General features: G+C 44.2%; 1 protein-coding gene and 1 non-coding gene across 2 annotated transcripts in view; one reads left to right on the forward strand and one right to left on the reverse strand.

Annotated features, from left to right (window-relative positions):
* The window catches only part of LOC129761257 (uncharacterized), a 49,538-nt gene extending 44,257 nt beyond the window's left edge, over positions 1–5,281 (reverse strand). The window contains exon 1 of the mRNA XM_055758972.1: positions 5,103–5,281. Within this exon, the coding sequence (XP_055614947.1) occupies positions 5,103–5,281 (179 nt within the window). The remainder of the gene's footprint in view (positions 1–5,102) is intronic.
* LOC129763745 (5.8S ribosomal RNA) lies at positions 739–893 on the forward strand. The gene has a single exon (XR_008741024.1). It is a non-coding gene; the product is annotated as a 5.8S ribosomal RNA (ribosomal RNA).
* Positions 5,282–13,163: the final 7,882 nt, after the last annotated feature.

Below are 13,163 nucleotides of genomic sequence, written 5' to 3' on the forward strand. Positions count from 1 at the left end.
AAATGGAAGGAAAGGGTTGATCGTCTCGGTCTTTGGATCGATGATGGGATTCCCATTCCTTACTGCACTAAAGGTATTACTACTTGGATGAAGGGCCGGGGCCTTCGAACTTTCATCCTATTGTAGGGGCCATACCTTGCAGTGTGTGCGCGGCTCGAAACTACTAGACCCGGCGTTATAGAAGGTCTCAAAATGAACGCCATCCTCTCATCTGTTGGACTAGGTGCGGTGTCTCGTACTTCGCATGTGCGCATATGAACGTACAGATGCCCCCTGGCGAGTCCCCATACTAGTGAGGTGGAAATGGAAGGAAAGGGTTGATCGTCTCGGTCTTTGGATCGATGATGGGATTCCCATTCCTTACTGCACTAAAGGTATTACTACTTGGATGAAGGGCCGGGGCCTTCGAACTTTCATCCTATTGTAGGGGCCATACCTTGCAGTGTGTGCGCGGTTCGAAACTACCAGACCAGTCGTGTGGGAAAGTCTCAAAACATAAGCCACACCGTAGCGGTTCGAAAAAGCTAAAGGTTAAGCCGATCACACGGTCTTTGGACCAATGATGACAAAATACGTCCCAAGTGATGAAATCCGGCGTGATGTTCATTCTGCAAGTGCGATGGGTTCTAAGAACCTAGGAGTGGCCTGTACATCGTATGTTTACATGCGAACGTACTCTCCAAGTGTGTGTTTCAAATTTCAACCCGTGTTTCAATTTCAATAAATCCATATACAACAAACCCTAGGCAGGGGATCACTCGGCTCGTGGATCGATGAAGACCGCAGCAAATTGCGCGTCAGAATGTGAACTGCAGGACACATGAACACCGACAAGTTGAACGCATATTGCACATCGTACAATCATTGTGCGATGTACACATTTTTGAGTGCCTATATTTACCAATTTAACTATATGCGCTGCTTAGGTAGCGCATATGCGTAATGGTGTTTTTCGGCCTTCAGTGGTGGAAAAACATTGAAGATAGTCAAACGTGCGAAGGCCCCGGCGCACGGCTTGATGAACACACGTCACAAGATGAAAGTCTTTGTGTGTTCCATCTTCTCCATACATGAGATAGTTCTTATAGGCCTCAAATGATGTGTGACTACCCCCTCAATTTAAGCATATTACTAAGGGGAGGAAAAGAAACTAACAAGGATTCCCTGAGTAGCTGCGAGCGAAAAGGGATGAGCCCAGCACGTAGAGGTGATGCGCGTTTGCGTGTCCACCGTGTTGCGTGGCACCTGGACACCTGAGACCTCCTACAAACGATAGGTTTACAGGCTGGGAGTTGCGAGTTGCAGAGAGGTGTACATTTCGATCCTCTCAGACTACCCTTGCTTGGAGGTTGGCCTTGTACGTGTACGGTTGTTGTGTTTAAAAGAGAAGTCCTTCTGTAGCTTAGTGCTGCATGTGGTGATTTCTCTTTTTTTTATTTAAACATTTTCGGGCGCTTGAAGGTCCATGCCGAGTGTCGGAGATAGGCATGTGGATGGGGTACGTGTACGGTTGTTGTGGTTAGAAGAGAAATCCTACTGCAGCTTAGTGCTGCATGTGGTGACTTCTCTTTTTTTTATTAAAAAATTTTCGGATGCCTGAAGGCATGTGGATGGGTCACATTCGACTGCAACGTGGTGCGTGAGCGATGATATGTGCGGGTAGTCACACTGATCGCGCATAGGATGGTTTCTATTGATTTGTTTCAAAAGAACCTTCCTCGAGGTGCACGAACTTTCTCAACACTTGAGATGCCTTATGCTAGACATAAGATAGGCATGTGGATGGGTCACATTCGACTGCAACGTGGTGCGTGAGCGATGATATGTGCGGGTAGTCACACTGATCGCGGATAGGATGGCTTCTATTGATTTGTTTCAAAAGAACCTTCCTCGAGGTGCACGAACTTTCTCAAAACTTGAGATTTCTTATGCTAGACATACGATAAGCATGTGGATGGGTCGTATTCGACTGTAACACGGTGCGTGAGCGATGATAGGTATGGGTGGACATATCATTCGCGTGTAGGATAGTAGATGCTGAGCAAATCATAAACTTTTGAAACAGCCCAATATATCTCTCGATGTTGTAAAATAAGGTGGTACTTTCACCTTTTTCTCAACATTTACTTCCCTGGTAGTTGGTTCCTCCTCGGTATGGCCATCCAATAAAGCATAGCGGTTCCTTTCTAATATTGGCTCCTTGCCGGTGTCCGATCGATGTCGTTTGTTGGTGCCATGTGGTATGCCTGGGTCGGTTGACCGGGTTTTCCCCATTGTTGTAGTCCTCAAGGGCAGACAGGTAGTTGATAAATCGCAGGTAGACAATCTGAAAAGAGAAATAAATAGCTTTTTAAAAATCAGGTAATGAATGGAGCTCCAAACACGTCCGTCTCTGTCGACGGTCGGAGTGGAATGAATGCGTCTCACCACCAGAATATCGCTTAAGTATGCTTTTTGTGCGTGATTGAATCGAGAGAAGGCGTGGTTTACGATGGCAATTTGAAAGCCAAACTAGAGGGGAATGAACTCTCTGAGCTCGGAACTTTCGGCGACTGAGCAATAATCGATTGCGGGCGCATACAATATTGGATACGGAAATATCCTACTGATGGAGAAGAATAATCTTCAGAAGCTATCCTGTTAATTGCGATTGATTGAAAAATCACAAAACCAAATGTATTTGGTCAGTGTTACATGGATAGAAAACATTAAAATAAACTCTTTCACATGAATGTAATTTTAAATTCCCAGAGGAACTGGCAGATTATTTTCAGTAACGATTAGATATTTCCACATTTTCCTCGATACTGGAAGCCCACCAGTGGTTAATGCTAACTCGATAACCATCTGTTAATAGCACTTGATTGAAACATATTGACGTAGGACTACGTCTAACCGGAAGATATAGGGGGTGAAATGGAAATCTAGGCACTGAACAAGTAGGAAAAAATGCAAGATTTGGAACGCTTATAACTCGAGCATTTCTCAATAGATCGCAAAGGTTTTTGCATCAATTGATAGGAAATATATCTACGCATCTATCATAATGAATAACATTTCATTTTTCTTGAGATAAATAATTGAATAATTGTGAAATATCAAGCATTGTCAAAATGCACTATGTGCCCATTTTTGATTGGTCCATTTTGTGCTCCTCAAATCGTACCGACCAAAACGGGCAACCAGAGCAGCAGCGAAATACAATGAAGCACGATTGGAAAGAAAAAAGAAAAAAAATGGACGAAACATTGGTCGCAGTCTCACACATGCGTAATTCTCGAGCCAGCCAGTCAGCTTAAAAATCCCCGCTCCGCTGCCGTAACGATCATTCTCATTCAAAGCGTACACCACATCAGTTCGCATCACAACACTGTGGAAATATGCATCGCCTACCACTACACACATCCGAGACAACTGTGCGCACTTTCGTGCACTGTATACCTTGCGTCTACACCGAACGAGAGAGGCAAAGCAGTGTCCATATTTCATTCTAAATCTACCACTCCCCGCGATAAGTCGTATTTCTATTTTCCTTAGAATAAACGAGTGTAAACGTATTTCTCGCGTGTTAATTTATTTCTGCTGGTTCCACTCCGAATCCATTACGCTATTTCCCTAACTTTGCCGTCAGGTTATGGGCCCAGAAAGGATCGGTGTGAAGTTTTTGTGATCGTTTGGTTTTTAACGGTGCAATTTTTACGAGAAGCGGAAAATAAAAAATGGGTGGGTTATATCTATGATATTACCGCAAGGTTGACGTGGGACTACCTTAGCTTAGTAATCATTTGTTTGTATTGATTAAATTTTTGATTGAAAAAAACAATTTCCGAATTCAATTGAATTCAATATATTCGCGTTGTGAGAAAAAATTTGAATAAATGCAATGTCTCTAGTGTCTACACGATCTTACCAGGTACCTAAGTTTAGAAGACCGTGTTAGGGAAACGCATTCTAGTCTGTACAAAGGTGAGCGAGTACAAAAGTACTCGCAGTTTGCATGTATTTTCAATGCCGATTTCCCCAGACACCTTGGTTCAGAAGTCTTTATAGGTAATCAGATTTCAGTCGGAACAAAAATACTCCCGACCTGCATGAATTTGCAATCCCAATTTTCCTAGACACCTTGGTTTTGAAGCCTGAGTTGAGGAAACATATTTTAGTCGGAACAAAAATGCCCTCGACTTGCATGTATTTGCAATGCCAATTTTCCCTCGCTTCATGGATTTGAAGTCTGTGTTAGGGAAACACATTTCAGTCGGAACAAAAATGCCCCAGAATGCATGAATTCGCAATGCAAATTTTCCCAAGCTCCTTGGATTTGAAGTCTGTGTTAGGGAAACACATTTCGGTGGGAACAAAAGCTCCCCCTACTTTCATGTATTTGCAATTCCGATTTCCCCAAGGCTACTTGGTTTTGAAGTCTGTGTTGGGGAAACCGTAGAGCGGGCCAATCAAAACGAGGTAGTAAGGGCGTTTAGATAACGCTTAACATTTTACAGTTATTCAATTCTTTACCTAATGGAAAATAACACATTACTAATTGCGATAGATGCGTAGAAATATTCCCTATCAATTGATGCAAACATCTTTCCGATTCAGTAGAAAATGTTCGAGTTATAAGCATTCGAAATCTTGCATTTTTTCCTGCATGTTCAGTGTTTATGTTTTCATTTTACCCCCCATATATTCCGGTAAGACGTAGTCCCACGTCAATATCGCGAAAGGCTCGTGTTCGGACGGGCACCATTTTGTGAAAAGTGAAAACGTGTTCAGACATGGTGGATGCAAAGTTTGCAATTCCCAAGCTCAATGGGACGAATTGGGCTACTTGGAAAGTGCGCGTGGTAAACTTATTATGTCGAGAAGACTTATGGGACGTTATCGCGAGTGATATTCCCGTTGAAGAAAACCGTACTGTGGCGTGGAAAGCGTTCGATCGTAAAGCGAAAGCGACGCTAGTGTTGTTACTCGAAGATAGCCAACTTCCCCTGGTGAAAAATTGTGTTCACGCTCGCAATGTTTTTGATGCGCTGAAAGCATATCATCAGAAGACTTCCCGTTCAGTGCGCGTTTCGGTATTAAAGAAATTGTGTTCGACTAACCTCGTGGAGCGCGGTGACTTGGAGCAGCATTTGCTCGAGATCGATGAATTGTTCGATCGGCTGGACGCTGCCGGAACGACACTCGATTCAGACACGAAAATTTGTTTACTTCTTCGGAGTTTGCCTCCTTCTTTTGATGGACAAGTGACAGCTCTCGATAGCTGATCTGGTGATGACATTTCGTTAGACGTAGTGAAGTCCAGGTTGACGGACGATTACCACCGACGGCTAGAACGTGATAACGTTATATCGGGTAGTTCGCGAAAAGGGGAAAGAGCGATGCGGTCTGCCGAGAGCAATTCCGAAAAGGAGACCCGGATTTGCCACTTCTGTAAGAAAGTTGGCCATCTGAAGCGAAATTGCAGGAAGTTCGAAGCTGCGAAGAAAAGCGAAAGTGCGAAGGCTAAAGTGGTCCAGAGTGACAGCAAAGGCATTGCCTTCACTGTGAGTGGCGAGAAAAATCTAATGTGGGTGATTGACAGTGGTGCAAGTGCACATATGACAAACGATAAAACGTTTTTCGCATCTCTGAAAGAGTTCGATGGTGGGTGGATAACCCTCGCCGACGGGAAGAAAACGCAAATCCTCGGCGAAGGTAGTGGTGTTGTGTACGGAATTGATGGCAACGAAGAGCCTATCAGAATCGACATTGGTGAAGTGAAATACGTTCCTGGATTGTCGACCAGCTTGATTTCAGTGGAAAAACTGGCGCAGAACAATTTGGAAGTGTGCTTCAATAGTAATGGCTGCCGAGTAATTGACTCGAAGAGATCTGTCGTAGCGACGGGTGTTCGTTACGGTGGTCTGTACCATCTTCGTCAAACCGACAAACCAACCATTATGAAAGAAGACAACCAAGGATGTCTAGCATTCGGGAAGACCGAGAGGATGAGCCGTCGGTCGAAGCATATCGACACCAAGTAGAGGTTCGTTCAAGAACTGTGTGAGAACAATCAGATTGAGTAGGAGTACTGTCCAACTGAAATTATGGTGGCAGACATCATGACCAAGCCTTTGGGACCCCAGAAGCATAAGCAGTTCTTTCAGATGCTGGGGTTTGTAAGGGACGTGTGAAGCGGATACCCGATGAGGAGGAGTGTGGAAATATGCATCGCCTACCACTACACACATCCGAGACAACTGTGTGCACTTTCGTGCACTGTATACCTTGCGTCTACACCGAACGAGAGAGGCAAAGCAGTGTCCATATTTCATTCTAAATCTACCACTCCCCGCGATAAGTCGTATTTCTATTTTCCTTAGAATAAACGAGTGTAAACGTATTTCTCGCGTGTTAATTTATTTCTGCTGGTTCCACTCCGAATCCATTACGCTATTTCCCTAACTTTGCCGTCAAACACATCAACAAACCAACACAAGCAGCCATGTCTGGACATGGCAAAGGAGGAAAAGTGAAGGGAAAGGCAAAACCCACTCGAACCGTGTCGGTCTGGAGTTCCCCGCAAGGGTAGCTAGGCCGAGCGTGTTAGTACCAGTGCACCAGTCCACCTAGCCGGCGTTATATAGTTTCGGCCGCCGAAGTGATCGAGTTGGATGGTAAAGCTGCTCGCGACAATAAGAAAACCCGCATTCAGAACACAACACATTCGGTTCGGTGGACATCTAGACAACAATAGGCAGTAGCAGCAAGTGGCGAGTGGCAAACGCAATTACAAAACGGCAGCTGGTAGCAGAAGAAAAAAGTTTGTTCTTTATACAAACTGCTTTGGTGGCAAATCCAGAACAAGGCGGCAACGAGGGCGTTCGAAATGGTTTTTTTCAAAACCACGAGTACTAAGTTTTCTAAATTGGAACCATTCCATAAAACAAGGCGCTTATCAGGGCCATTAAACCTTTTAAAAAAGAGTTTACGAAATACAGTTCAATGCTTTCTAAAATAATATCCAAAATAATAATATAACACAAATTGATTTTTTCATAATTTGTTTGCCAGGATCTGATGAGTATGTGAATTTGGCAGTTGTTCTGAGCTTATTGATAGTTGGGGACTTTCCTGATTATTCAATTTTCACCAATTCTTAAATTGTTTCCAGATTGAAAGTACAGTAATTTACAATTAGTTCGACATTTAGCTAATTGGACGGACATGTAATGCGACATATTTAGTTGGACATTTTTGTAAACATAGAGATCCAAATTATGACCCCACATTGAAAGTCGACACTGTACCACTGTCATCGCAAATGTTCAATAACAGGTTGAAATCGCCTCCAATGCGACACTGAATGGTGCTTCGGCACGTCGCAATAAATATAATTTACTGTAAAACATGTCACAAGCTGGATGGGAAGAAATTTTTCCAACTGTTAAAGCTGTGGCGAGTGGCAAACGCAATCGCTAAACAGAAAGGTTTAGCCGAACAAGATGGGGATATCGAGTGATAACAAAACAATAAACTCTTTAGATTGAAGATAATTTTGTGATCCTGAAAAGGACCCTTTTTAGCCTGCATGTGAATCCAACGAGCGAACAAATCGTAATGAATGTATTTTTTTGCCATCGCTGCCTTTTAACGCTCATCCGTTCGTCTCGTTGGACTCGCCCCTTTGGCTGAGTCTCCCGATTTGTCTCTATCCTGTGAGCGTGTACCGCTAGTGTATAAAACGCGCGGATCCCAAAAAAATATCTCATTTTCTTTCAAACCGTAAACCAGTGTGGTTGTACGGCATCGTTTAACATCGCATCGCATCACATCATAAAACGAAAACAAGCAGCAACGTGGACGTGTGGACGTAACAAAGGAGGACAAGTTATGGGAAAGGCAAAGTCTCACTCGAACCGTGCAGGTCTCCAGTTCCCTGTTGGTCGCATTCACTGATTGCTCCGCAAGGGTAACTATGCCGAAAGGATTGGTGCCGGAGCACCAGTATACCTAACAGCGATTATAGAGTTTCAACCGTCGGAGTGCTCGAGTTGACTTGCAAAGCTGCTCACGACAATCAGAAAACACGCATCAAGAACAGAGCAGCTTCGGTTCGCCACTCATCAAGGCAACAACTAGTTTCAGCGAGTGGCAAACGCAATCGCAAAACGGCAGCAGGTAGAAGAAAGAAAAAGTTTGTTTATACAGACTGCTTTGGTGGCAAAACCAGCCACCGTAAAACACCGCGCTTTTCAGGGCCATTAAACCATTCAAAGAAGAGTTATTAAAAGTTTTTCACAATACCAATGCATTCTAAAGTGACATAATATGACATATAATATAAACTGTTTTGTTTTGTTTATGCTTGTTCTTGAACTTATTGGTGGTTGGGGTTTTATAAATTGATCATTCAGTTTTCACAAACCCATGTATGGTTTCCGAATGAAAAGTGGCTTCAAATTACAACACATTGTATGCAGGATGGCATTAACGAAATTTCTCGGTAGCAAGAACTGCTTTCTTTAGTTGATAACTGATGTTAAAAATTGACTGACGTTACATCTGCATTGCATAGAGAAATAACTAAGGAGCAACACGATGAGCTATATATTTCCTGCTGCTCTGTTCTTATTTTAAAGGACTTTATTCCGAAGGTCATCCGTCCCTGTATTTACTGTTGGTTTTTCAGAACGCTTATAGCTCGTTTATTTCTCGACAGATCGTAGAGTTCGTCTCCAAAACCTCAGTTCTTTTTCATTTTTATTTACTTTGTTTGCGGAGACTACAAATCTTACAATTCATTCGTCTCCGAAACCACAACTTAAGGTACGGTAATGTGCTCAATAGTGAAATATATGATAGTGAACGAGCTGATGACCACCTGTGCATTCCCTATCACAGCCATCATTTTGATTGTACGATATGACTTCTGACCCCTCAGGAATAAAACTTTCTGATCGTTCGACCACAGAGACTCCCTCAATGACGTCATGCTCGTGAGGACTGATGATGTTATGCCCGAGGTTGTGAGACGACACAAACTGTTGCACAAACGCATTCGTTTTTTCTATGGGTGTTAATAAAATGTTACCTTCATGTGGACCTCCAGATGAGAAAAGCGGAGACACAGGCTTTGGTTTCTTTTTTAGAACTTTAGTCAAAGACCAGAAGGGTTTCGAATGAAGAGGAATTTGACGGAGTTTATCACGAAATTCTCTATTTCGAAGCTCTCGAATCCTATCCTGGATTACCCTAGTCAGATTGGTATACGTTATCTTTTTGTTCCGATCGCCAGTACGCTGGTACTGACGTCGATACATATTTCGTAAACGAATAATGTGTTTGGTTGTGCTATCTATTTGGAGAGAGGTACTCACCTGATGTTGTTGAAGCGGAACCGCCCTGTCACGAGCTGTGGTAATCGCTCGTTGAAAGGATTCCAGCGCCAGGTCAATATTCTCCGGAGAATCTAAAGGCTGATTAGGAGTGATGTTGTTATCAACAACATGTTGGAACTCGCCCCAATTTGCTCGGTGATAGTTTCGTCGGGAATGATTGGCCACCGTATCAACAGAGGCACCCAACTTAAGCACCACCGGGAAGTGGTCGGATGACAGTTCCTCGAAGACGAGTGGATCCTCGGAAATGGCCATGTTGGTCAGGAAAATGTCCAGAATAGAGTGAACTCCCGATCTGGAAATTCTTGTTGGACTGTTCGGCGCCAAGATATTGTAATAACCACTCTCCAAGTCCTCCGCAAGGATGATCCCGTTCCGGTTTTGCCTTCGGTTACCCCAAATCGCATGCCGAGCATTCAGGTCTCCTGCGATGATGTATTTCGCCCGCCACCGTGTAAGCTTGGCCAAGTCGTTCCGTAGCAGTGCGGCTGAACCGTCCCTGATGTTGACTTGCGTAGGACAGTATGCCGCAATGATGATGATTGGCCCAATCGATGTACGAGCCTCGATACCGATGGCTTCGATGGTTTTGAACTGAATGTTCGGCAGCAGGCGGCAGTCGATGTTTCGTATCACAGCAACGGCCACTCCTCCTTTATCTGCACTGGTTCTGTCGAGTCTTAGGAGCCGAAACTCCGGAAGAAAGATGTTGATTTCCGGTTTAAGGTGCGTCTCGGTGATGACAGCAACATCGATCTCCTTGTTATTGAGGAAATCTAGTAGCTCGATATGCTTGCTTCTCAGCGAGCAAGCGTTCCAATTTGCAATGCTGACAGCTTCACGGGACATATTTGCTAATCAGTGAATAAGCCGCTTGCAGCTGCTCAGGTATAGTTTTGCAGGTACGCATTATTGTGATGACTTCTGACACGAGAGTTAGCATTTCCTGTGTGGTGAATAGCGTACTGTCCGTGGTTGCACCAGCGGCCACATCAGCGTATGACATACGAGGGAGTGCCCTTGATTCGGTTGAGTGGCAGCAGCTGCGAGGCGGGGCTGTGCTGAACGACGATTGCGAACTGCTTCATCGATTTGATTAGTAGCAGGAGATGTATTGGTGTTACGCTGACTGTTGAGGGGAAGCGGGTGTAAATTTGGGACCTGATGGCGTTGCTGGAAAGCTGGATACTCCGCATCCGAGGTAATCGGTGGGGGACGAACGTTACGCTTGCGTCTACCAGGCTGGTTGGATGTTGTCGCCTTTTGTCGGATGGTCGATATCGCTTAGGGCATCGATGGTCTCGCTTAGGGCAGAATCGGTCGGATGCTTGATGTTCACCGTCACAATTAGCACACTTCGACTTTTGGTCATCAGCCAGACCACAGGACGGATGGAATGATTCCCAGCACATTTACCACAGCGAGCCTGCATGAAGCAATTTTTGGTACCGTATCCGAACCTTTGGCAGTTCGTGCACAGTGTGACATCTCGGTGCTGGGGACGATACAGCTCCCATGATACAATGACGCGGAATAAATCACTGATGTTTTTGAGCGAGCTGATGTTGGTGGTGCCCTTGGCGAAGTGTACTAGGAACAGCTGGTTCCACGTGTTGTTGTTTGGGCGACGAGTCATCGCGAAGACGTTCTCCGGTTTCAAACCAAGATTGGATAGCTCAGTTTTAACTTCCTCCGGGCCGACAGGCGGTAGTCCACGTAAAACCACCTTCAGAGGTTTCGCCGCTTGCATATCGTGTGTGTAAAACTGCACGCCTTCGGTTTTCAGGTAGGCCCCGACTTGTTGATACTCCTTTAGGCTGGAGCATACGATTTTGATGCCCACGCTACACAGCTTGAATCGCGGCTTGATATGTTGTTGGGAAAGCTCAGACTCGAGTTTCACTAAGTCCATCCTAGATGTGAACAGCGGGGGAACGCGCTCCTTTTTGATGACGGCATCGTTGCTTCCAGTGTCCTCTGGGAGCACCGAATATTGGTTGGTCTGTAGCAGCTGATTTGTTTCTGCATCCGCTGGGGCAGCGGACTGAGTCCGGACCTTTTTCGAAGGGCCGTCTGTGGCTGAAGTACTGGAACGCTGACGCCCCATATTCCTTTTCTTGGCGATATCCACCAAGCACGCCAAAGCGTGTGACGACGATTCCACCTCCAATGCGGGTAAAAAAAAGAATGGAAAAAAAAACAAAAATTAAAAACTACCTGTCTTTAGCTATAAGCGAGAGTGGCAAAAATCACGTGTTGTCGAAACGAATGACATACACAGAATGAATGCGTCTCACTTTCACTTAAATTCTTTTTATTTCTTAATTTGGTTTACATTATAATAAAGTACTACATATCAAGTGATCAACCTAGGGTTCTACATCTTCATATTGCAATGTCAAGTTTTGTAATGATTTGTATCATACACATTATTCGATTGTTTCATATTCCTATTGTAAAATCATGCCTAAACTTTTCTAGTTTTTTGTTACCTTTTTTTTACCTAAATCTAACTTATAAGATACCCTCCCCAAATTATTTACATTATCCCAACTTACACTACTTATTATTTTTTTTTTTTTCCAATTCGTTTATTTGTATGGCTCAATCGCATAAGCTTTGCGGAGCCGCTAACTCAAGTTTTGTTTATACAAAAATTTCATCTTAAATCTATGTTTAGTAGGTTTCGACCGATTACTCGCGGTTTACTCGAGGTTAGAGGGGCAACAATTTTTGTGGGACGGGTCAGGTTAGGGATATGGATATGAGGTATCATTGTCTCAACCGAGGGTTGCCGCACGCACTGTAGCATTGTGCATAATGACCAGGGATAGCATCTGGTGTTCGACTAGCTGTCGAGGGTGGGCGACGGTGAGATGAGGGGACAATACAAACAAACTAATAACGAAAAAGAAAAAAAACACAAAAGCATTAAATTCTTATACTAGACCGTTTCACAAACATATAGATCAACTGCATATAGCAGATGTCGCGAGTTCCCAACACGTCTCTAACAGGAACATAGGGTTGTCTTCCTTGGACCTCAAGGGCATTCAAAAGGTACTCTCTGGCTGCGTAATTATCCGTACATTGCCAAACTGCGTGATCGATGTCATCGTAACCGTTTCCACACCGACAGACATTGTTTTGAACAAGATTTATTCTGTGGAGGTGCACATCTAGCGAGTAGTGGTTGGACATAAGTCTACTCATTACACGAATGAAGTCACGACTTACGTCCAAACCTTTGAACCACGCTCTCGAAGAAACCTTTGGAATAATTGAATATAACCACCGCCCAAGACTTCCAGTGTCCCAATCGGTTTGCCAACTCAAGAGGGAACTCTGACGCAGTAATTGGAAAAATTCATCGTATGAAATCTGTCTATCAAACAATTCGCCTTCCTGGGCACCCACCTTTGCTAGAGTGTCCGCCTTCTCATTGCCAGGAATTGAGCAATGAGAGGGGACCCATACAAAGGTTATCTTATAAGATCTTTCGATCAGTGCACTCATCTGCAGCCTCACTTTTGTGAGGAAATAAGATGGGTGCCTACTAGTTCTCATCGACTGGAGAGCCTCAAGCGAACTGAGACTATCCGAGAAAATGAAGTAATGGTCTGCAGGCTTGTTGGAGATCATCCCCAATGCGAAGTCGATTGCTGCCAGCTCAGCAACATAAACGGAACAAGGTTCCTGCAGTTTACGGAAGGCGCTCGAATTTTCATTGAAAACACCGAAGCCAGTGGATCCATTGAGGCGAGACCCTTCAGTGAAGTA

Source organism: Toxorhynchites rutilus, chromosome 1 (genome assembly GCF_029784135.1).
Source record: "Toxorhynchites rutilus septentrionalis strain SRP chromosome 1, ASM2978413v1, whole genome shotgun sequence".
In the NCBI taxonomy this organism is placed as follows: domain Eukaryota; kingdom Metazoa; phylum Arthropoda; class Insecta; order Diptera; family Culicidae; genus Toxorhynchites; species Toxorhynchites rutilus.